Source organism: Setaria viridis, chromosome 1 (genome assembly GCF_005286985.2).
Source record: "Setaria viridis chromosome 1, Setaria_viridis_v4.0, whole genome shotgun sequence".
Lineage (NCBI taxonomy): Eukaryota > Viridiplantae > Streptophyta > Magnoliopsida > Poales > Poaceae > Setaria > Setaria viridis.
Window position 1 is genome coordinate 6,899,245 of NC_048263.2, and position 25,545 is coordinate 6,924,789.

A 25,545-nucleotide genomic window follows, 5' to 3' on the forward strand; every position below is an offset into this window, starting at 1 on the left:
CTTCTTCCATGCGTAGCCACAATGCGACTGCGCCGCAACAACATTCGCTCGCTAACCGTGAATGGCGTGCAAGTGTCTTCACACAACGACAAGACGTCTGCTCTCACCGCACGCTTGCAAGGTCTCTGAGAGCGTGGCAGGTGGACACCACCTTGGTGGATCTGGACGCGCTCTACCCGACTGTGCGAAGGTCAACGCGGCAACGTTGAAGCTTTGGCTGTTGTAAGGGCAATGAATAGGCACAGCTCCCCGGGGCCGGACGGATTCGGCCCGGCGTTCTACTCAGCGGCTTGGCAATAAGTCTCACCAACGGTGATGCAGTTGGCATGGGCGTTCCAGATAGGAGAAGCTGAGCTTGAGCGCTTGAATAGGGCGTACATTGTTATGACCCCAAAAACGGCCACCTCTCTTGAAGCAAGCGACTACAGACCGATCTGTCTTCAGAACTGCTCTCTCAAGATTGTCTCCAAAATGTTGACCACGAGGCTTCAACGCCAAATCCCACGCCTCATTGACCCAGATCAGACAGGCTTCATTCGAGGGCGTTCCATCTCTAAAAACTTCGTCTATGCCATGGAGCTGGTTCAATGCTATCACCGACGCAAATTACCAACACTGGTGCTCAAACTGGACTTTGCTAAAGCCTTCAACTCGGTGAGATGGGAATGCTTTGCCACGATAATGGTAGCTAGGGGCTTCCCCCAAGAATGGATCACGTGGATAGCCAGCTTAGTGGATACCTCCAAGCTTGCCGTTCTGGTAAACGGAGTCCCTAGACCCTGGTTTGGCTGTGAAAGAGGTCTGCGACAAGGGGATTCCCTGTCACCGTACCTCCTCGCTGCTGAGTCACGCAGCCACAAGGAATGTAACCGTGGCTCAGGTAGTAGCAGACGGGCTGAACACCCATCTTACTGATCACCTCTCCCCCCAGGCATCTTCAAAAATTGAGCAGGTAAATACCCTCCTGGAGCAAGTGTCACTTGGGCAAGCTGCCGATCAGCGGCTCTATCCCAATAGTAGAGATATCCACCTCCTAATTTCTGCAGATACCTACGCCAAGCTAAAGATCGCTGCAGGTTCCCCCCCCCCCCCCCCCCCCCCCCCCCCCCCCCGCGCAGGTTTGCTCACTTCATCTGGCGGAACCGTGCACCTCCTCGAGTGCAGTTCTTTGTCTGGCTACTAGTGCAGGCGCGCATCCAATGCCGCGCCAACCTAGTCCGTAAGAATATTCTGGAGAATCATGCGAGTTTTGTGGTGAAGTTGAAGACTGCGACCACATCATATTCCACTGTCGATTTGCGTCGCACATCTGGGAGTTCATGGGCTTCCCAACTGAACACGCTACTGTTCAATCCCTTTGGACTATAGACCGTCCGGCAACGGTCCCAAGCCGTCAGTTCTCGACCGTCATACTCCTTGTCTGCTGGATGATTTGGAAGCAACGAAATGATCTCGTGTTTCAGCGCCTAAAGCCGAGCCACCCCCGTTTTTGGTTGCAGTGCAGAGACGAAGCACGACTATGGAGCCTGCGCTTCAAGCAGGCAGATAGATTTGTAGCTGATGTATGGTGTTACTATTTTCCATGCTGAAAATGATGTACTAGACTTTTGGCCTGCTTAAGGCCCTAATGAATCAGGTGGGGATCTCCCCCTGTTGACTAAAAAAAAACAAACGGCATTTCGGGCCTTAACCTGTGTGTGGTGATGACGTGTGGTGGCCTCCTAAGCCCATGCCAACAATGGGCTTGAAAGCTTCATCTAGAAAGGTTGGGCTCAAAAGCGGGTTTGGGCTTCATGAAATGGGCCATTCAGTTTACTCCCTTGCTTGGTGCTCTTGTGTGGCTGTTGTGTAGTGCCAGCAGAGCAGAGCGAGCAAGCTTCTAGCCCCATGGCGCATGGGTGCACGGCCCGGCCGGCTAGGCCACCGGCGTGCCGCCGGATCTGCTTGTCCATGGAAGCAGCACGGCGAGCAGCTAGCAGCAGGCGGCCGGCGCGGCGCCCCATCACTGCACGACTGGAAGGTCGACCGGCAGGAGAGAAGACGCGCCGACGAGAACTAGCTGCTCTGCAGATGCAGACGGTGAGCTTGCTTGGTATCCAAAGTCGAAGGCGAGCAGCGCAGCAACCGGCACCGCCGCCGAGGCGCCGGCCGGCCGGCCATCCGAGGCGAGCTGCATCGCTGCACGGCCCGACGGTTCAGCGGTTGGCCTGAGAAGACGCTCCGGCAAGGGAGATGCGAGCTAGGGGGCTTCCGGGCTTGCACGGTTGGTCTCGAATGGCTGGGATACCTACTGATTGGCCGGTGGTGAGCAGCTGTCAATCTACTGCGCTTACCGCTGAATCTGATCAATGGGGCTGCTGCTGTCTCTCCTGTCGAGTTGTCGTCCTTGACGGGCCCAGAGGGATGTGACATCTAGCCTATACGAGGAGGGAAGGGCAGCCCGAATGAACTGGACGATCACGCAGGCTGTCGGTCGTCGTCTTCCGATCCTACTCAGCACGCGGCCGGCCCGCGAAGAAAGAGGAAACCGAGACTTTTTCCCCCCTGTCAATAATCTTTACTTTCTTTAAACTAAAGTTGGTGATGCAGGATCTTCTGCGCATAAATCAGCGTATGCATATGTCAAATAATAATACATAGTAGCATATAATCTTGGCAAAATTTGCTGTGGTGGGATGAAAAATCTACTCCTCCGCCATGGCCCGGGGCGTGGAGGGCAGCTGCAAGCCACCGCCAGCTAAATATCTTTTGTGCATAAAAACTGTGTATACATATGTGTGTCAAATAATACAGACATAATCTTCCAATTTGATGATATATGAATTTTGGTAATATATGATTCCCCCCCTCACACCTATATTGTAGGTGCCTGAAATTTTCAACTGCCATTTCCTCTTTTTTGTTCTTCTTAATTTCATATGTAACTAAATTATTATAACGTAAATATTTTGTATTGGAAATACGTTGCAAATAACAGGAGAGAAAGAGAAGGACTTTGGTGGTCTCCCAATCAACATGCAGCAGCAATCATTACTTCGATATTGTTTTCATATTGAGATCCAAAGGTTGAAGCCTGATACGGCCCGGTAGGCCCAGGTGAGCAGGGTAAATGGGGGCCCATATTACATCCGTTCGGCTCCAACAATCTCCTTCTTATAATATTATTATTAGTGGTGGTGGTGGTGGACCTGGTGGTGTTACTACTACGACAAATTCACCCATCAGAATTGTTGAAATATATGTACAAATGATAGAGTTAAAACATATGCCAAAACGAGTGAGTAAACTTTGAAGAAGAAAAAAAATCCCAGTATTCCTCTATTATCTTGCAAAATCAGTCAAACAGGAGGAATCTTGCAAAATCATTACAATTCGTGCATAGAATCTTCAAAATAATATATATGAGAATGAATCATACTCCAGTACCAGATTGTTGAAAATTTTCAGACATGTAGCTTCCTCTTCGTGAAACGTACACCTGTTTGAAATTCACAGGATGCATATCTCTTTTCTGTTCCTCCTCGTGAAGCGTTCATCAAGAGTTAGGCAGTTAGCAACAGGCCAGCTACAGCGCACTCAAATTCACCTCAGGAGAGGCTGCTCGCCTCGCCGCGGGCTCAGCTTAGGCTTGGAATCGGATCCTCTAACGTCAGGATCTTTGACCGTACTCTACAGTCGCTCATATGCACCGTCCGCATCGATCCAACGACGTTCAGGTCTCCTGGCGCTCCACTCCTCCACGCGCTGGGCCTCCGCCCAACAAGAACGTAACCTGTTTCGCCACCGCGGCAGCACGGCTCCGACGCTCCGCCTCTATGAGCTCCACCGGCGCGGGCACGGCGGGAAGCCGCACACGGGGTTCCGCTGCGTGTCGACATGGCCGCCGCGCTCTGGTGGGAGGTGGCCTACGAGGCAACGTCTGCTGCACCGGTGCCATCCAGCTCCAGCAAAGACGATGCGCTCAGGCGGCTAGAATCGTGCGCGCACGTGCCGGCGAGGCTGGTGGTGGCAGGCGCCTGCATACGGCCGGCTGTGGGGCGGCATCGGAAGGATGACGGAGCGCAACGGTGATGAGCAGGAGGACGCCAAATCCGCAACGAGGAAGACGATAGCAGAGGAGACAGGGGAGGGACTTTTTTTTTTTTTGAAAGCGACAGGGGAGGGACTTGGTCGCTGATGGCATGTTTGCACCGTGGGCTCAGATGGGCTCTCGACCGCCTCCTGTGTGGCCTGCGAGAAGGTATTTGACGGGGGTCGCCGTTGGATTGCAGCTGTACGGCGTAGATGAGGGTGACTGCACTCTAACGCCAATGAGTCTGATGTGAGAGGATCTGGGTGTGTTTGGTTGCTTGTTTTATTTGATTCATATATAAAATGATTTAAAATAATAATAATTTTTTTATTTGGTGAATTGTACCAACTCATTTAGGATGAAGTCATCCACTTAATTTATTATTCTACTGGTAGGAATGAACCATATGATACATGCAAATTGGTTGAACCCTACCATCCATAATCATTCATACATGTATCATGTGGTGCATGTAACAAACACACTTTTATTAAAAGAACTGAGAAGTCGATCGGAATGTGAACCAGATCGCCTGAAATACAGTGTAATGATGGATGTTCATGGTTGCCGCCATCTAAACAAGTAAAGCACTGGATACTGGTTTTCCGTATAACTCCGGAGAAGCTCTCGAGGTTTCAGTAACCCCATGTATACTGTCTCTGTCTGGGAGTTCAGCTCCGTGTCCAATGAAGAGCAAAGTGAACTGGAAAGCAAATTTAAATGATTTAAATGGATAAAACAACAGAGTATTTCAGGTTTGTTCCATGGAGGTCACTCCTATTATATACACTGTTTTATTTTGCAAGTTTAAGCATGCAACTTATCTGTTTGTCCAACAACATAAGTTTAAGAGTATAATGCACGGTCCTTAATCTTACTACGTGGTGTCATCTAGATCCCTAATAATAAACTCTTAATATGTATATAGTGTCATCTAGATCCCTAATAATAAACTCTTAATATGTATATAGTGTCATCTAGATCCCTAATAATAAACTCTTAATATGTATATAGGAGTATCTACTTGTTAAGTGTGTCAATCAAGGTCGTCTAAATGACCCTAAGGAGCCTATGATTTATTTAAGGAGGGGGGCCATCATGCATGACACCATGCCACATATAAAAATTTATGCTAATTAGGCAACTTGGACCTCAATCTTAAATGAAAATGAGTATACAAATCTAGGTGACACAATGAGTCATGTTTAAGGATTCCTAGCGCTACCTTACTCTAAGATTTGAAGCGCTACCTTAAAATTTGTGCTAAGGATCATCATCAGTTGAAGCATGTCCCATATATGTGTTCAGTGTTCTCTATCCATGCATGTCGCGATATATGACCAGCATATATTCATATCTATCTAATCATCTCCAGCAAGAGTTCAACACTACGTATGCATTTTTCATTTCCAGCAAGAATTCAACACTAACAGATAAAACTATATGAACAACAAAATCGACGGCGGCCATAAAACCCAGCAGCATGCTACACAAACAGTGTCATCAGAGCGTCACATCTAGCTTAAATACTTAATAATCATCCCAAAAACCCACAGAAATGGGCGTGATCATGCAAGGAAAACGAACATTTTACAAAGGTCATATCTTAGCAAGCAGGAATGCAAATTGCAGCTCATACACATCGAGGGTCAAAAGCAGCAGTTCATAAAGATAACCAACACCATGCAAAAGCACCTGAAACAAGACGGATCGGCCAACAAGAAGCTAGAAGATTGGGGCAGATTATACGAGCCACCGATATCGATCTCTCACTCTCACGCGCCCCTGAAGAGCATGGCCCTGAGCCAACCTTCCAGGCGGCCCGCGACCCGCTCGGCCACGTGCAGGTCCGGAGCCGCGACAGCGAGCAGGAGGAGCAGGACTGCAGCCATGAGGACGATGAAGTAGAGCAGGACGTGGTCGCGGTTCGCGACGAGGTCAGGTACGATGGTGGAGAGGAGGCCGGCGACTCCCCACGCCGCCACGGCGGCGGCGGTGCTCAGGCGCGGGTCGCGGAGCCGGGGGAGGCGGAATCCGAACCCAAGCTGACGCGGCCCGCCGGCCTCGAGGGCGCGCTCGTAGGCGGCGACGGCAGCGTCGTTTTCCATGGCTGCGATCCCGGCGATCGGTTCCGGCAGCTTGGGGTTGGGGAGCCGAAGGGGATTTCGACGGCGAGGAGAAGAAGGAAAGGGATGTCGGTGATATATCAGGGGATAGGGATACCGCCGGTTTGATCCTGGTCAATACTGGGTGCACTTCGTTTGCCGATCACTCCTGCTCCCTCCGTTCTCCGTTCGTTCCGACCATTTTGAAGAGTCAAACTATTTTATATTTGATTAAAATTATAGAAAGGATCATAAAAATTTGTAACATCAAATAAATATACAATAAAAATATATTGAATGAAGAAAAAATATATTTAATAAAGAAACTAATGGTATTTATTTAGTATCATAAATATTAATATTTTATTATATAAATTTGGTCAAATACTTATAAGTGGTAACGTAAGGAGTACGTCACATTGACTAGGAGGTGACAGTCAGCGGGGAGGGGGTGACTGGTGAAGTGGTCAGGTGCAAAGGTCGCGTTCATTGGGTTGGGGACGGGAGAAAGGAGACAGAAATGTAGATATCACGGAGCTAATGATATTTGGGCCTAGTATGTAAATAAATGGGCTTAGGTTGCTTTTCACAATGGGCTGAAGGTTTCACAAGATGGGCCTGCAAAACCACGTCGTCGTTTGTTTATCTCATCAGTTCTCGAAAACAAATCTCAAAAAAAATCAGTTCTCGAAAACAAAAAGAGTAAGATCGGATTGAGTTCTCCAAAAAATGATCGAGAACACCGCGTTTGCAAAAGAAAAGACAATACAAACAGCGCCTTTTATGGCAATCTCATTTTGTGCTTGTCTAGGGGAAAACGTCTCAACAAAAAGAAAGAAAGAAAAAGGAAACAGTTTAATCTTTGGCACAAGGAAAAATTGCACAGGATGCTTTGGGAGTGGAAAGTGCAAACCGCAAACCAAGGTAGCTCAAGAATGCTTGCCCAAAAACATATTCTCCCCCAAAAAAACAAAAACACCTTTTCACCAAAAAACAAACAAACAAACCAAACCACCAGCAACGCAAGATTCAGAACAGGGCGCTTCAAAAACAAAAAGGATGGATGGCATCTCTTACCTCTTCCTCTAATCTTTTACCCTTGGTCACTCGGTAGGGCGCCCTTTCCCCGTGGCCTTGCATGCCACAAGGGCACACCAAGCATGTCGATCAGCCTGGCTGCTCAGCAGATCGAGCTGCAGCATGCAACGCTCCACCACGGCTGCGGCGCCAGGTCGAGGCTCCACCACGGCAGCCATGGGTGGTTGACCTCTAGAGGGGAGAGATAACCGCACGGAGCTGCAGGTAGCTAGGCCGAACGCCAGGCGACTCATCACACAAGTCTGGCTGAATTAGCTGTGACTGTGAGAGCGCCTAGGCCCATCTGAGCTCCTCCTCTCGATGCCTGGTTCGGAACGACGCGTCACGGCCAATAGGAGAAGAAGCGCCAGCCCAGCTGCACAAGCCACGACGAGGCTGCCACTGTCACATGGCAACTGGTTGGTCGTCGTCTCCCGGTCCCGGCATAAAATAGTGATTTTCTGAATTTTGAATCTCAAGGGAAACAAACCAAGAGACTACGACGACTTTTGGGCGCAATGATACGGGCTGGTAAGGCCCAGAAAGCCCGTTTGATCCATCACTGACGTAAACCGGCCTTGTTTCTGTGAACACTCAACTGGTATTCGTACCACCACGTCTGGGGAAGGCCCATTTGGTAGTAGTCGGCAATGGGATAAAGTTCCCCGGTCAGGCCAGTGTGCGGCCCATGGCCTCCTCAGAAAACGGAGACTCTAGCGACGCCCACCCATCCCCGCCGCCATTCTGGCTCCCGATCGCGGTTGCTCGGGAGCCAGGAACTCCGCCCTGTTCCTCCCTCCATTCTCCAGCGCGCCTCAGGTCGCCGCCAGCAGATCGAATCGACGATGGGCGTCCCAGATCCCTGCGCCGCATCGACCTGACGCGCCACAAGTTGTTCAACACAACAACACCCGCACTGCCGCCACCGCAAGCTGAGGCCACGACCCAATCATCAACTTACTGCCTGGAGACGGCGACGCACGCTTGGACCCAGGTCGGGGAGTGGACGCTGCCCTTCGTCGGCAAGGTCGAGTACGTGCCGGAGCTGAAGCTGTGGTTTGGCATCTGCGCCGGGGACATGCGGCTGGGCGCCGCGCTGACCTCTCCGCCATGGACATGGACTCCCAGCCGCCGCAGCTAGTGGACGCTTGGAAGGAGTTTGAGGCGCCTCGGGAGTGGACGGAGCTGCAGGTTCCTCAGCTTGTCAACCTGGGCTCCGGCAGGTTCTGCGTCGCGAGGTTCTTCCACGCTGTAAATATCATGGCCTTTTTTGGTTTGGATGATTCAGGTGTGGAGGAGTATTTTACCGTCTTGACTGAAACGGATGTGGTGCCCTGTGTTCATGGCGGCACCTGTAGCGATGATGTCGATGGCAGCAGCGGGAAAGTAGAACTCAAAATGATCAGGCACAATTCAAGACTCCACATGTCTTATTGCAGCGATGGTACCATTAAGTTAGTTTTCTGAATGAGTTTGGTTGGTTGCTTCCAGACTCCCTGTGTTATCTTATCCATCATTATATCGATGATTTTAGAACTTTATTTGGTTCGTAAGAGAAAACTTGGCCATCAACATATTTTTATATAAAATAAAGATAAAGGTTTTGCAAGTATGCATTGATAAACTTGGTCATTCCACCTCTCCGCATTACCTTTTGCAGGCATGTTTTCTTACGATTTTTGTTTTAGATTACTTTTCTTGGTTAACGTGATTAGACTTGTTTTAATCCACTTAAAACCATGCTAGGGCATCATGTTATTGATCTAAAAGGTTTTGTCAATTAACCCGTGATAGTTTTTTTTCTTAATCTCAAAGTCATGTATTAGCATATCCTCAGTAGTTTCTCACCGAGTCACCGCCAGCTAACACAATCTGCTTGTTTGTTTAACATCTCGAGTTGTAGAACTCTGGACAGCATACCGAAACAAAACAAGAGATAAATACGATATAGCAGATTGATAACCCCGAGAAACACCAATGAACTTGATGCATATGCTACGGCACACACTGAAATTTCCTTGGTCTGCATGGGGAATACATCAGACACACTGGCTGACACCTTGCTGAATGCGGACGCCCAGGCCAATAATGGGAAGGGAAAGCCACGAGCCCACGACGATTCTCCGGCCTGCCTACAAACTCCAGGTTAGTATGCAGCTTAAATTTTTACCGGTCTGGCTGGTCGGTCGTGGGCTGGTTCCTGAAGAGCGGCGGGCCAAGGGCCATGGCCTTTCACAGAAAACAGAGCCCAATCTCGCGACTCCCACCCACCCATCCATCCCCGCCGCCATTCTGCACCGATCCGGCGCTGGGGAGCACCGCGCCTCCGCCCTGCACTTCAGTTCTCCAGCGCGCCCCAGGTCAGCCGCCTCCGCCTGCACATCTGCTTCGTCTTCACCCTCTGCGATCGAAAGCCATCCTTTTTCTCCTCATTAGCTTCTGTAATACGTATCTGTTAGGCTTCTGTGATGCCAACCCGTCATTGAAGGCATCCCTCTTCTTTGTAACGATTTTTGTTCTATTCTGATGACTTTGAAGTTGACGATCGAATCGACGATGGGCCTCTCACGTCGGTTTCTGAGCGTGATCGTCGGCAACCGCAACCTTGGAGTCAAATCGCTGTGCTGCCTCGACCTGACGCGCCACTAGCTGTTCGACACAACACCACCACCACCCAACGGAACGCAAAAACTGACGGCGCCGGCGCCGGCCATCAAGATGGGGAAGATCTCGCTTCCCAAACACTTCAGCATGGGAGCGTCAGATTTCGATCTCAACGACAACGACCACCGGATGCGCTGCTTCCCTGCCGTCGAGCGCCGGGCGTTCTGCTTGGACCAGGCAGGGCGCGGCTTCCTCCTGGAGGCGGACACGTCAGGCATGGTGATGATGCCTCCTCTCCGCAAGCCCAAACTTGAACCCATCTCCCTCTGCATCCCCTGCGCCGACAAGCTCGACGACCTCGAGGGCGGCGGCCTCTTCATCATGGACAGGGTTACCAAACCGGAGGTGCAAGAAGCTGCTGGTCCGTTCGAGGCCCTGGTCTACCGCAAACCATACTCCTCCTTCCTATCCAAGTCCTGGGACTGCGACCTCCTCCCGCCGCCGCCGCCGTACACCGGCGGCGCCGGGCACGGCCGCTGCCTAGAGATCACCTCCTACGCTTTGGTCAATTGTGGTGGCTTTGGCGATGAATCAGGTCACCAGAATGTTACCATCCTGACGGGTGTAGAGGTTGCCGCCTATAGCTTCGCCTGGAGTCAAGGCGGGAAAGCGCACCTTGGATGGGTCGAGCACAGATCGAGATGTCACAAGTCTAGCTGCTGAGAGGATGCCATCACGGCAGTTTTCTGAATAACTTTTATGGTGGCTTTGACTCCCAGTCCATATGTATATGTATCGTCTGAAGTCTGAACAAGTTCGCCTTGTCCAGAGTTGATTTCGCCTTCATTCCAAATTATAAGTCATTCCAAGAATCTTGAAAAGTCAAAGCATCTCAAGTTTGACCAAAATTATAGAGAAAATTATAAAAATTTATGACATAAAATAGGTATACTATGAAAATATAATCTTCAAAATTCTTGGAATGACTTATAATTTAGGATGGAGGGAGTACCATTCGTTTATATGTTAGTCTTAATTTGTGTGCCTCCTGCTCCTGCAATCGTAAAATTGATATTTGATTTACTGGCTCCTTGTCCTTGCTTGGCACAAAAAAAACGTTATCCACAGCAAAAATGCTAAATAATTAAAAGCAATGTGGCTAGGCGATTTCAATCCGAACTACTACGGCAGCTTAAGAAAGTCCGTAACAACAAGAACAAATCAAACTAGTCAATGTATAATGAACCAAACTGACAAACAAATTGAAAGATAGCTAAACTCCCAGAAAGCTACATCGGATTGCCGGTTTGGGTCATATAGCTCCGTTGTGGGCTTTGGTTTCGTTATTGGTTCCCCTCCGGCCCAGGAAGACGAGTGCTTGCTGCAATAACAGTGATCAACTGGAGCTGTGAATCGGCGAAACGTACAGATTTGCACACCTGCGCGTACATCAGTGAAGTCCATGTAATAAGCCACGAGCGTCCCAAACTTGGTGCAGCTCACCGTCGAATGTTGGTTACCAACCCAGCAAGTTCCCGGGATCGCCAAGGATACAAAGACAGAATCAACCACAAAATCTCTCTACCGATCATTAGCACAACGAAACGCGCCAAAACTTAGCACGGTGGGTGCTCGATAAAAAGGATAAACAAACCAGACTAGGCGCCACGGGATAGCGGTGCTGGATTTCTTTTTCTGGCAGAGGCGCAGCAGGGCGCTGCCTCCCCGGCGTGGGGCAGGAATTCTCGGTGGCCGGAGCGAGCGGCAGAGCCCCCCGATCCTCCCAGCCGTCGGATGCCCCTGCCTGCCGCCCTGCCGTGCCCCTGCCCTCAGCGGCTCAGCACTCCCCCCATCGCATCACATTATGGCATCGCCTGCGCGCGCGGCTGCGCCAGCGCCATCCTGCCCGGCGCGCGCACCGATCAACGAGACACTCATCACGCGCCCGCCGGGTTGCAGAGGCAGAGCACGGCCGCGTACGACAGGTGCTCGCGCCGCAGTACGCCGGCGACCACCGTGTACGACGGATTCTGTTCGTTCGCCCCCCGTGTTGCGTTAGCGTCCTTTCCTCCTTCCTTCCGTCCTCCTCGCGGCGCCACCACCATTACTGCTGCCGCTGTCCACCTCGCCACTACTACCACCACTAACCTTTTCGGCTTTTCAGGCGCCAGTTCCACTGACAAAGGCCGTTCTTTCCAGCTGTTCAAGTTTAACCCCGGCCCCGGCCGGTTCATCTCGCTCTCATCCGAGTGGTGGGGCCGCCGCGGTCAAACCCTGCCTCAATGACCGCGGTCAAAACCTCACTGCTCGAGGCGCGCCATCTCCTGCTGCCAACGCCCCGATGCGCCATGCTGCTGCCCGTATAGAAAACTGAGGCTACGTGAGTGTCCATCGCTGCCAACGCCCAACACACTGCGCTCCTACTCGATTCACCGCCACTGAATAGTCTGGACAGTAGGAGCCCAGTAGCATAGCATCGATCGAGCAAAAACAAACAGAAACACTTTCGCAGATGCCCGTGCGCAGCGCAGCGCGCGGAAAACAGCATCCGGGAAAAAAAGGCTGGCACCAGTCAAAAGACGCAGCAAGCGATGAACACTGTGACGAAACAGAGCAGCGACTCAGTGACCAAGGAAGCACGAACGACCATACTGTTCGAAAAAAAGGAAGGAGATCCAGCGAAAGGGCAAAGTGGAGCGCGGTTGCCGAACGCCAGGAGGCATGGCAAAAAAAATTGGCCATGGCATCGAGCTCGGCGACCACATGGGCGCCGCGCAGCGTACGGACCGGCGGCCAGCGAGGAGCCACCGCCATGGCGCCACGGCGGAACCGGACGGTTTCTTTATTTTTACTGCATTTTCCCCTGAATTTTCTACGGGGACGCGGTAGATGGGTAGAAAGATGCACATGGCGCACAGTGCCCGATCAGGCGGCACACATGGAGGCTCCCCTGTTCGAACCGGCACCCCCATCAATTACCAGCAGGAGGGAGGAGCACCGATTCAGATGATGAGGGCATGAGGCGGTAGAAAGTGAAACTTCAAACCGAACAAAAAGTTACAGCCGCTGTGCATGGTTGGATATGCGCTTTTAACAGTGGCACATGACACCATGATTAGCGTCCCCAGCCTTTTCCACTCCAGGAACGGGTAATCGCAGTCGCAGGGCATCATCTGCAGCCCAAGACAAACCAATGCGAGGCATGCACAAAAGTTTTTCCATTTCTTCACTGGGAAATTCAGCTGAGAGCATGAGATCAAATGTGCTTAGGATTACAATGGATTGTTCAAGGATCAAAGCTGGAAAGGGTAGCGAAAAAAACACAGGACAGACAGAATTTACAGGAGCAAAACCCAAAACGGGCGGGTGTTAATCGAATTGCTCGGAAAACTCTAGCATAACAAAAGCAAAATCAGCTCACCGAACTATCCTCCCAATTGTTTCGTACTCTTCTCCAGATCTCAAACTAATCTCTCTTAACTTCGCCACCCCAAACTTCTAAAACTCTTTTTTGATCTGTTTTCTTTTTCGGACTGAAGAAATTACTGCCTAATGCTACTGCTAATGATACTAAGCTTAGTCAAAGGCGATGTCAGTTACCATTGCCGAGATCTCGGCAGTTCGCTCCGCCGGGTGCCGGGGTGGCCGCAGTCCTCCGGCCGAGCGCGGACCGCGGCCGCGAGGACGCGGCGTCCTTGGCCGTGGCATCCTTCTTGTCCTTGAAGAAGCCGAACACCGGCCGCGAGCACACGGGGACGTTGAGCACCACCGGCGTGGCGCGGACGCCGGCGGAGTAGGACCGGTCCATGACGCGTGACCGCGACCGCATGGAGGAGTGGACGCTGCCGGCCGGGGAGCTGGAGCTGCGCTCCAGGCCCTGGAACACGATCTTGCCGGAAGCGTTCATGCGCGGGGAGTCCACGGAGACCATGCTAGGCGGCGGCGGTGCCTGCGGTGTCGAGGGGCGGCGGCGGGCGGGGCTGTGGCCGGCGCGCGAGGGAACGGAGGCGGTGGGTGTGTGCGCCTGGGGCTGGGGCGCCGCCTGGGGGTGGGAGCGGACGAGACGGATGCGGGGGCGCGGGGTGGGGTCGACGGAGTCGAGGGAGTGGCGCGGGAAGTCGTCGTGGTCGTGAGCGGAGGACGACGACGAGGAGGAGAGCGAGAAGCGGGAGGAGGCGAGCGAGATGGACGCCTCCGAGTCGGAGCTGTCGCGGAGGAGCGGCGCCGCGGAGAGGTCCGACGCCGCGGCGCCCGACGCGCGGCCGCCGTTCCGCTGGAGGAGGAGCAGCTTCAGGGACCTGGCCGCGGAGGAGTTGGACGCCCTCGACGGCGTTGCGGCGGTCGGCGCGGGGGACGCCGACGGCGACGCCGCCGGGGACGGCTTCTGCGGCGTCTGGACCTTCCTGAGCCGCAGCAGCTCCCGCCACCGGCTGGAGCACGTCGGCGCCTTGGGCGAGAACACGTAGGGGTCGAGCGCCGCCTCAGCCGCCGCCGGGTGCACCGCCTTGACCCGCTCCGGCGTGGAAGGCAGGATCTCCGCGACCAGCGACGTGTCCCGCCGCTCCGGCTCCGCCTTCCCCGCGGTAGCTTGCGGCCGGAGCGGGAGCAGCTTCCCGTCGGCGAACAGCTCGTCGGCCGGAAGCATGGTGGCCGCCCCGCCGAGGCTGAACTCGAAGTCGATGAAGTCCTTGGAGATCGCGGGCTCGGCCTTGGGCTCCTCCGCCACCTCCACGACGGCGGCGGCGTCGCGGGGGCTGCCGAAAGACAGGCGCGGGCCGAGCCAGCCGAACGACATGGCTCCCGCGGCGGCGGGTCCCGCGTGCACGTTGCTAGCGACGGCGGAGGCCATTGCCGGCGGCGGCGAGGCGCATCCAAGGGCGGGGGTGCAGACAGCGTACAACTCGAGTACTGTACTTGACCGGGCGGGGTGGCGATAAACGTGAGGAGGCGACAGGGACGGGGGTGCGTGCCACCACCCGGTAAAGCCCCGCGCGCTTATATAGCCGGGCACGGTAAATTTCCTGACGCGCGGGCCCGGGAGACCAATTCAGCCACTGGCATGCGGGCACGTGGAAAATCCAGCGGTGACCCTCAGGGATGAAACGCGGGGGGTTAATCCGTGGTTAATATTTTTGACAGGAGGTAGGTGGTGGTAATGGTACTCACCTCTATTCTCTCTCTGTTTCAGAGGTTTTGGCGCGGCTCGTGTCTGGCATGTATCTCCCTCGCCTGTTTCTCTCTCTAAACACTACTTGGCTGGCAGTGTCAGGGGAGGCAAGTGCTGTGCTTAACAATTGCCGATTCACGCTGAGACTGCTGCTGCGCAGTGGCAACGTTGCGGAAACTTTACTCGTGCCGCGACAAACAAGATCAGCAGCGAGCGAGCGCCTCATGTCGTGACGGAACACGCGGATGTAGCGGCAGCTGATCCCGGGCTAAGCTACAAAAACTCGCACAGCCATCCTACGTGACCTTGCACGAATTCGGGCGAATCTTCCACAAACCGCTTTGAACTCGCACGCTGCGCATGATAGAAACGTTTTGCTGCAACATGAAAGCAAGACCAGAGATTTTTGTTGCTGTTCGTCCATGGCGATGGCGGCGGCGGCGGCGTCGTCGTCGTCCGCAGACAGGTGTCCGGCCGGTCATCTCGGAGGTGGGGGACGGGACGGACGGTTGGTTGGCCCCCAACGGGCGCGGCTTGGCTCGCTTTCATGGCCGGCACGACGCGTGCCGTCCCAAAACAGTGCCGACACGGCGGGGACGAGCCGTGATCCGTGAGTGAATGCCTCGTTTGGCGGCGACCGGCGGACGGCAGCAGGCAGCGGGAGCCCCCGGGAAGTACAGCCAGCGCCGACGTGACCGGCGGCGCGTCATGCTCCTCCGTGCGCCGGCGACATGCATGTGTGTGTGACTGATCCTGATAGCCGGCCCGTGATGGTGAAAGCCGCTTTATGCTAGGCATCATTTGCCTAGCTCGCTAGCAGCGTGTCTTCAACCCCGGTGAACAGGCAACGCTTTCTTTTTCGCGGGAGACCTGGAGGAAAGTTAACAGCGAGCTAAATTATCCTAGGCTTTGGGAATTGGCTGCAATTTCTCATTTGTTAATTACTGTCACTGTATATTATCGAGGTGGTTTTCTGCAGCGGTAACGGCTAATCTACCTTATCTCGGGCTAAAGAATTTACTTGGTACCCTCACCACCACACCTGCCGTGGGCGCCGTGCAACGCCCCACGTTGACCACGCCGAGACTCGAGGTGGGGCCAGGCAGGAGGGCCCACCACTGGTCCCACCCCTCACGTGACTCCCACTCTCGGCTCTCCCGCTCCCCAGCCGAAAAGAGAAATTTCTGGGCTTCGGCGTTTCGGGGAGGCCTGATCCCGTCCGTCCGACGCATCCGACGGCCGGGGAAGGCCCGGCGCCGCGTGGCACGTGACGGCCAGCTGTCTGGGTCCGCCCGCCGGGCCGGGGCGCCACGTTGCGGCCGGAGTTAACACCGACAGGCCCGGGCCGCGAGGCGCTGCCGCCCCTCGTGGGAGTGAGGGACGCTTTTACGGTTCTGCCCTTTTGCCCCTCTCTCCCGCGGGGTAGGATAAGGTGAAGGCGGGCGGGAGTGAAATTTATGGCGGGCCGGAGTCGCAGCACCCTTCTCTCGCAAAAAGTTGGTCACGAAAAGCTCGCTTTGCGTTTGCCATTCACGTGCTACGTGGAGAACCGCGGGGATAAATAATCTTTTGTTTTCCTTTTTTTACTTTATTACCAGAAGCAGCCTTCTTGTTATACTCACCTGCACATTGACCTTGGTGAGTAGTGTAATTGTGTTAAGGAGCAATTTACTACAGCCGGTTTCAAATGAACAACGTATACAACCAAATGACCAATACCTTGTTAGAGCATGAAGGTAATAATTGTAGCATTGTTGCGAACGCTTACCGACCGTCTTCTTAGATCATGTTCAACACTTTAGATGGCTACCGTCTGCAAGTAATTTGAAAATCGTACATAGACAATAAAAAAAAATTAGGGGGTGTTTGATACCCACGGCTAAACTTTAAGCACATATCATATTGTATGTTTGATACTAATTAGGAGTGTTAAATATAGTCTAATTGCAAAACTAATTGCACAGATGGAGTCTAATTCGCGAGACGAATCTATAAAGCCTAATTAGTCCATGATTTGACAATATGGTGCTACAATAAACATTTGCTAATGATGGATTAATTAGCCTTAATAGATTCGTCTCACGAATTAGACTCCATCTGTGCAACTAATTTTGTAATTAGCTCATATTTAGTCCTTCTAATTAGCATCCAAACATCCGATGTGACCTGCTAAAGTTTAGTACCCTTTATATAGTCACTTGTCTATTAGACTGTATGTGTGCTATTTAATTCATGCAATGGCACACATCCCATAGCGATGAAATATGCATTTGATCTTTGTATGCTATTGTGTCATAACTAGCTATAGCAGAAAGATCCAGCTGCAACGAAGAGCATCAGCTCACACCATGCAAATTAAACAATTGACGTACCCCAAAGCCAAAGGTAACATGACCAAGTAAATACGGAAGCTATAAATTCAAATGCAAGCCAATTTGTTCTTCAATCAGTTCAAGAAATAGAGCTCACCGATGAATGGATTGATCGAACTCCTGCCATCCTGCTGGATTGAACCTTGAGGATGCCACCATCAGGAACACCGCTAGCGGTAGATTTGAGTCCCTGAGCTAGCTGCTACGCCACAGCACTCTTCCTCTGCAGCACGACTGCCTCCAATTTGCTGAATAAATCAGGGATTTGGGAAGATGGGGAAAGAAGAGAAAGAACATGAGAACAGCTTCTTCTTCCATCCTCTATTTTTTTCCAACACATCTTCTTCCTCTAGCCGGTGCACCCGCACCCCCAAATCCCAATCCAGCACCCCCGGCCTCCCAGCTGCGGCGGCGCGCGGGCACCCGAAGTGGTGGAGCCCGAGCAAGGCAGCGGCGGAGCTTCAACTGCTGCGGGAGCTCAACGACGTGATTGTCGAAGGGAAGCCGGCCTCGAACGCAGTGGCGGAAGCAATCCCTGGATGAGCGGTCCTGGACGTGGCCGTGGAAAGTGTAGCATGGTGGTGGTCCTGAAAGCTTCGAATTTCAACTGCGACGGTGGAAGCCATCCCCGGTGAATCCGTTGTTCCTTGCTCCGCCAGCTGACGCCTCCGTACCACAGCGGCGCCCGACCTCACCTCCTGTCGACATTCGCGTGGCCAGCCTCGCCTCCCGTCGGCGTCCCGCGCGGAGGGAGGGGAGCCGGAGGGGAATCGGTTGGATTGGCGCGGAGGGAAGGGAAATTGCCGCCATGTTCCCGCGCGGAGGGGAAGCGCCGCAGGGATCCTTCGTCTTCGACAGCGGGGGCGCACAATGGTGCCGAAGCCGGCGCTTTGGCTTGGGAGCACGAGCCGGGATCGTCGCCTCGCGAGACGATGAGGACGCCGTCTCCAGGGCTTCGCGGGGTTTTTTTTTTTTTTTTTGCAAAACACACATCACACTTACGGCGCAAACCAACACATTGTACGTGCCCTTATAATTGTAGGAATTGCATCAAATGAAGCAGTGCGGAACTAAAGATGGCAAAATAACGTGCTGTACTTTATTTAGCAGGATTATCTTAAATCAAACTACATTGCGCTTTGGTGGTGTGTCCGGAGAAGATGACTTGTGTTATCCAAGTTGCAAACCCATACAAGTACGCATGCAATTTAACACCTGCCATAAAGTCTCCACGGCCGGTGGTACCGCACCTAATTGTTCTTGTTCAATGTCCAGCACCCAACGAACCACTCGTCCACTCCAAACTCCATTTCCGGAAGTTCGTACACGCAAGACCTGCCAAAAACCGCGGAGAGGAGGGAAACCGTCCCGCCAAGAGCCAAGTTTCGCCTCCGGGCCCCGCCCCACCCCCGCACGATCGGACGGCGGCACCGGCGCGCTGCCGCCCCCATCCGGCCGTCCGTGGTCCGGGGCATAGAGCGCCCGTGTCGCAGCGGGGGCAATCATTTGCCCGCGCCAGGGGCACGGAAATGACCGCAGCGCCCCCGCGCGTGTCGTTTTCCGGCTGGCTACTGTAGCGGTCAAGGCCGTCCGGTCCCGCGGGGCCCGACCGGGGGCGCTCTGGGTAAAAGGCAAACGTCGCCCGCCCGCCCGAAGGACCTCCGTGTGGGCTGATCTGATTTGTTTGTTTCAGTCTAATAGTCATTTCGATCCATTAAAAAGTTTGATGCACATCGGATATTTGCACACTAATTAGGAGTATTAAATATAATCTATAATTAGGAGTATTAAATATAATCTAATGATAAAACTAATTGCATAAATGAGGACTAATTCGCGAGACGAATCTATTAAGCCTAATTAGTCCATGATTAGCCCATGTGATGCTACAGTAAACATGTGATAATTATGGATTAAGTAGGCTTAATAGATTCATCTCGCGAATTAGCCCTCGTTTATGCAATTAGTTTTATAATTAGTTCACATTTAATCCTTCTAATTGGTATCCAAACATCCGATGTGACCCGAACTAAAAATTAGTCCATGGATCCAAACACCACCTGAAATGGTAGCAGGGTGAAGTAGAAATAGCTTTTTTAGAATAACATGTACCGTTCGTTGCAATATTTTTTTCTTGCATGCTGGCACCGCTAACAGTGGTTGAGCATCTTCCCTGGATATTGAAACTGACTCAGTTTATTTCTTTTTTCCATCCAGCCATTTCTCGCGTGTTTTCTTTTTTGTTTTGTCTTCCGTTCGCTATTTGCTTCATTTTATTTCGGTGTGTTTTCTTTCTTTTTTTTCTTTTCATTCTTTTTTCATATTTTCTTCTGTTCTTTTCCTTTCTCATACGGGGGACTTTCTTTTTTACTTGTTTCTTTTCTTTGCATGGCAACGTGAGGCTAATTTATATTATAATCTGCTTTGCAAGTTCACACAACTCTATTTGACCATTTTTTCATCTTTTTCTACATTTCTTTCCTTTTCATTTTCAATCCATTTCACTTCTTTTTTATTTTTCTACTATCTTTTCCCCTTCTTTCTCTAATTTGTACTTATATGTATTATTCATTCATTCATACATTCCCACGATAGGATTATGAACTTTTCCTATTTTTTCCATTTTCTAAACTAGAAAACACATGGATATTTTTCTATTTTATTTCTCTTCTTCCTCCTTTAATCTTCCTGTGACGACCGCCCCCTAATCTACCGAGTTAATCTTAATCGGAGCCCTTGATCACAAGTCATCTACCTGGTTCTTACCGCGCCTGAGTGCTCAGCCTTCAGCCGATCCCAACCCCGGAGACCCGACCTCTCTCCGTTTCGCTCCCCTCCCGACCCCGGCGAGCTTAGCCCACCGTCGGATCCTTCTAAATCTTCCTCAAACGTCTGTTCTATCCACCGGTGGACCCGCGAGATCTTTTTCCCCAGATCCTCCGCGATAGGCGCACTCGAGTTGCATGCCCGCTTCAGAGTCTCCCTGCCGCGTGGCTCGTCTTCTCCGACGCCCGCCGCGCAGTTTTGTCTCTCGCTCGCGACCAAGTGGGTTCTCGCGCCCCCTTCCCCAATGGCAGCCGAAGCCCCTCTGCAACCTTTATGAAGAGCTTCGCCTCCCGCGCCCATCATCACGCCGCCAGATCCCGACCCCAGAGCCCGATGTCGCCCGTCTTTTCCGTCACTTCGACCACAGTCGCGCCGCTTGGTCTCCGCTACACGACGATCCCTCCATCGCCAACCCCGACCGTGGCAGCGACAGCTCCTTTCCCCGCCCTGTCAGAAGCCGCCCGACAATCTGTTGCTCCGCGCTCGCCCGCGCGCCCGCGGCTGCCCGTCTTCTCACCTGTGCGCCCTCGATTCTAGCGCCGTTAAACCGGTCGCTTCTATCACGTCTTCCGCACGACGACGCCCGCCTTCCGCCAAATCTCAACCACCGGTCTACCCGCTCCTACGCCGCCCTGACGGCAGAACCCAATGCCCGCTGGCGACACCCCCGGAGTCCTGCACCACCGCCCTCGTCGCTCAATCGCCGCCCCAGCAGAGCACTCCATTGCTTCTCCCCGGCCTTCGCGCCGCTCCCCTTCTCTCTCTCTCTCCCGCACTGCTTCCTTTCTCCGCTCCAGCAGCTATAAAAGGAATGCACCAGTCGCCGGAGTCTCCCTCCGCCATTGTTGCCTTAGCCATTCTCTCGCTCCCTGCTCAAGCTCCTAGCGCCACCCGCCAAGTTCTTGAGGAGCTCTTCTCTCAGATTCTCCCTTAATTTTCTCCAAGTCGCCCAGCCGCTTGCCCCTCCGTGCTGCGTAAAAGCTTACTTGTGATCTGCAAGAAGCACCGCCGCCGTAGCATTCCCAGTCTTAGCCTTTGTTCGAAGCCTTAGTCCCTCCGCCCAAGTCTGCCTCCTTCCGACCCCCAAAGCTTTCCTTTCAGGAAGAAGGTGAGTTGCCGACCCCAGTCCGCTTCGCCCGAACCCTCCTATCCGCCCGACCTCGGTTCCGTCTCGCCCGACCCTGTCTGTTTCGCCGACCCTTATCCGCCTCGCCCGAGGGTTCGGCTATGATCTTTTCCTTCCACCCGAGGGTGTATGTGTAAAATTTAGGAACCCTTCAGCGCTTGCGTCTGAGGATTCCTAGTATATCACATCCTCTAGTTCAAGGATCAGATCATAAGTTCCTTTCCGACCCTTGCCTCTTGATCATCACCCGCTCCCTTGAACCTCCCCACCCTCCTGCTCTTTGTCGTGAGTTTCTGGGCTCAGGCGAGCCAGTGTTGCTGTTGAAATAACCGTCTATGCTAACTTTTGCATTGCATTCGTGTAGAGCTGCACCTCGCCGACGGCTTCTACGAGCTACACCCAGCGCCAGAAGAAGAAGCTGTAGCCGAGCTCCTGCCCGCGGAAGCCGAAGTCGCCCCAGAAGTCGAGCAGTTTCCTTCCTCTTTGCTCGAAGGCAAGCCCCGGTTGCATGAAAACCCTATGTGTTTTACCAGACTTGCGCATGCCTTCTGTAACGTGATTGTGCATCTACGTATAGGAGTTGCTTGAAACCCTAGATGCATGACTTAGTTATCCTCATGATCTGAACACTAGTTGTTGGACCAAGTAGCTGCATTGCTTAACTAGGAGACGGTAAAAGTTGAGTGATCTCCTGTCACTCGCGAGTTGTAGGAGTTGCATGTCTACCCTTTCTGTTATAACTATAAGGACGATGGACGGGGCAGGGTTTTGGTAACTCTTTGGTGGTCGGATGGTTGCCCCGTCTGTCTGTGAAATCTGCTAAGGCCCGACAGTGGTGGTGTTCGTGATCAAGTGTTTGAAAGTAATAGCCTCATACTTAGTATGGGATGAGGAAGCCTAGTACCGGATTGAACCTAGACGTGAGCGGTCGCCCCATTGTTCTTGGAACGGAGTTTCCCCTGCTGGTTGTCGCACGTGGTGGCAAGCGTGGTCACAAGACGGCAGAGGCCGGGTCTGTGGAACCTTGCACCAAAGGAAATGGGCTCGACACGGGTTGGGGGATTGATGGGGAAGGCCGACACAGGAAGCGACCTCCGGGTGCGCGGATGTCGTGAGGCTAGGTTCACCATGCATGGTTAAAGAACTCGAATCGATTCGTCTGCCTCTCACAGCTTGAGATTGCTTGATCGCTATGTCACCCTGAGTAAATGAGGAATCTGATGATGGCAATGTTTGTTGTTATATCTACAACTCTTGTTTGGTTCTATGATTGCTTAGAATAGGTGGCAAAACCTAGACTGGTAAATGAACCTAGAACCGGAGCTAAAACTTGAAAATAGGGTTTTACTTAGTGCTTTTGGCAAACAAAACCCTCAGCCAAAAAGCCCTGCATGTCTAGAATAAGGAGTAGTGTTACTCCTATCGGTTAAGTCTTGTTAAGCTTAGTAGCTCAGCCTTGTTGTGGCTCCTGTTTTTCAGGTGAAGTTGCTGCTCCCGACCCCTCTCTTGCTGGCGCTTGGCCGCCCCAACTCCCGCCGGGCTGGACGGTCGAGTGGGATCCCTCCTCGGACGGCGAGGAGAGGAATCAGTGATGTCCCGGCTGGCCTCACCAGGACACCCGACCCCGACGAAGTCTTCCGCTAGTGTTTTCTTCTGTTGTTTCTTTGAACCTTGTAAAACTCTGATGTTGGTTTTTATGGCCGAACCAAATGGGTAAATCTGCCTAACTCATTGGACTCGTTGTATTCTCTGGAACCACTCACCCTCGTGTGGGTTTGCTAAACTCGATCCTGTTTAAGTGGTTAAATCGGATGAAATCCGACAGCACTTCGTGCTAACTCGGTTTAGGCAGGAGTGTCGCATGTTAGGCGGCTTAACCCTGCTTAATCAAGCTAATCCGAAGTGGATCCGCCACACTTCCATTTCGCTTAGCCTTTCCTTACTATAAATACTTCTTTTCAATTTTCATTCTATTTGTTATTCCATTATTTATTTATTTTATTATTTATCTGCTTATTTCATCTTTTGTGTAGTTTCCAATCTGCCCTTTCTTCCTCTATTAAAACTAATATTTTACTTTCTCGTATATTATAATAACATGCCACTTATACTATTTTTAATCTTCATATGTGATTCCTTTTGTGTTTCTACTCTAGCATACACCAACTTATTTGGGATCGAAAAGGTTTTTATGTGCAAATATTTTGTTCCTGATGCTCAATCTTTTTGTTCGCATTATACTTTTTTGTTCATCATGTTTAATTTTTTAGTTCGCAGAAATAGTCATTTATCCGCAGAGTCATAACTAATTATCCTGCCACCAATAATAATGATTTTATTTTGTGAGTTCATAAAGTTTGTTCTAGATATATATATTTGAGAAAAAATTCAACTTGGTAAAAAGTTAATAAAAACATTTATCCAAATATACTAAGTGGGTCTTCTTTTGAAGATCTTGTTGTGAGAAACTTACTGGTGGAATCGGAATTTAATTTAGATGTAGGATTCTGTAGATTATTTTAATTCAAACTTTCTTTGCACGTGGGGATCATGTCATTAATGGTCATGTCATCAATTCTGTCCTCTATGGCATTCCAAGCATGCAACGATTATATTTGTTTTTTAGTTTGTATAATTTATTTTAAGGGTATACATTTTTTTCTTCGAATTTATATATTTTGTCCGATGCGTAGATTGTTTTGTTCCGTGAGTTTGTAGAATTTGTTTTACGTGTATATGTCTCACAGAAAATGTACAACCTTGATTAAAAAAATATGAATAAAAAAGTCCATCCAAATTTAGTCAAGTGGGATCTTACTGTAATGCTTTTATTGTCACAAATTCAATGGTGCAATCGGAATTTAACTTTGATGCTCGATTTAAGATTTATAGTTTTTTAAGTTTCAAACGGGTTTACATGTGGGATAATAGCAGTTTTGTCTTTTCTTGTATGCACTAAGCGATAATCAACAATGCTGAAACAGTGTAGGGAAGTAACAAACCGTGTTGAATTAGTCTAATTAATTGGGCCGACACACGGTTCATGATTTCTACTCACAGAGCGCGTTCAGCTGCAGCTAGCCGCGCCGGTCGCCGCCGGGAGCTATCAGCTATCGGTCCGGCCGGCGACGCGAGGCGAGCGAGGTCGGATCCGGGCCGTACGTACGAAAAGGACGGGATGCTGGCATGTTTGGGACGTGATGAGACATGCCTCCCGGTGCTCCGTTAGGTGTGTATACGGTCCTGCTTGTCGTCTAGCGTCTCGGATAGTGACGGGATAACGCGAGCAGCTAACGCATGTGTTATACGAACATGGGCCAGGTAACCTTTACGGTTCATCACTGGTGTCTTCCGGCGATTGTGTGTGTTAGAGGCAGTAAACTGCAGCTTGGTGAACGGTAACTACTGAACAGTGATTTCTGGTGCCTGATTCGGCGACAGGATTTTGTAATGACCTTTTCGGCAGGTGGCGCGTAGTACTAGCCGTTGTGACGACGCCGCAGCTAGCAGGTGAGCAGGAGCCAAAAGATGGTGGCTTCCCGTTTTGCAAGCAACGACGACTCGACGATGGGGGTGGGAGTGGAGTGGCAGCATTTTGTTGCAGGGGCTGCAGCCTGCAGGCAGCGCCATGATGAGCATGACTCGCCCGTCGGTTACTTTGATGCATGGACTTGCATATGCATGGCGACGCTGCGGGGCGCGGGGGCCCACGGGATCCCTGACCCTGCACGGGCGACAGCGGCGGCGAGGGCCCCGGCCGCGATCAGGCCATCAGGGTCAGGGCGGATGCTTGCTCTACGCTAGGGTTCCGTCAAGCATGGCCGCCCGCTCGCCACCACCCCGTTCGTTCTCCTCTGATCGTTTCGTTCATTCATTCACCCATCACCTGCCGCTGGCAGGTCGCAGGTGCCGGTGTCGCTGCGGCCCCCGAACCGCAGGCGGGGCGTCGTCGTCGCCGCCGCTCGTCGGCGCGCGACGCGACACGCCATACCGCGGCAGCTGCCCCGCCTGCGCGCGTGACCATGCACCCGGGTGAATGATACGGGCGGATGGGAGGGTGTTTGATTCCACTCACTCAAGTTTGTATCACATTAAATGTTTAGATACTAATTAGAAGGATTAAATATGAGCTAATTACAAAAATAAATTGCACAGATGGAGGCTACTACGCGAGACGAATCTATTAAGCCTAATTA

General features: G+C 51.8%; 1 protein-coding gene, 1 long non-coding RNA gene and 2 pseudogenes across 2 annotated transcripts; 2 read left to right on the forward strand and 2 right to left on the reverse strand.

The window, feature by feature from the left end:
* Nucleotides 1–4,492: 4,492 nt before the first annotated feature.
* On the reverse strand, nucleotides 4,493–7,658 carry LOC117864288 (uncharacterized). The gene is made up of 2 exons (XR_004642382.2): nucleotides 7,255–7,658; nucleotides 4,493–4,775 (listed from the first exon to the last, which is right to left on the reverse strand). It is a non-coding gene; the product is annotated as an uncharacterized lncRNA (long non-coding RNA).
* Nucleotides 7,659–7,816: 158 nt separating this feature from the next.
* On the forward strand, nucleotides 7,817–8,795 carry LOC117853358 (uncharacterized; annotated as a pseudogene).
* A 296-nt stretch (nucleotides 8,796–9,091) lies between these two features.
* Nucleotides 9,092–10,632, forward strand: LOC117841749 (uncharacterized; annotated as a pseudogene).
* A 2,429-nt stretch (nucleotides 10,633–13,061) lies between these two features.
* Nucleotides 13,062–15,402, reverse strand: LOC117842239 (uncharacterized). The gene has a single exon (XM_034722618.2). The coding sequence runs from the start codon at nucleotides 14,705–14,707 to the stop codon at nucleotides 13,451–13,453; it is 1,257 nt and encodes a 418-aa protein (XP_034578509.1). The 5' UTR covers nucleotides 14,708–15,402; the 3' UTR covers nucleotides 13,062–13,450.
* Between the last annotated feature and the right edge of the window lie 10,143 nt (nucleotides 15,403–25,545).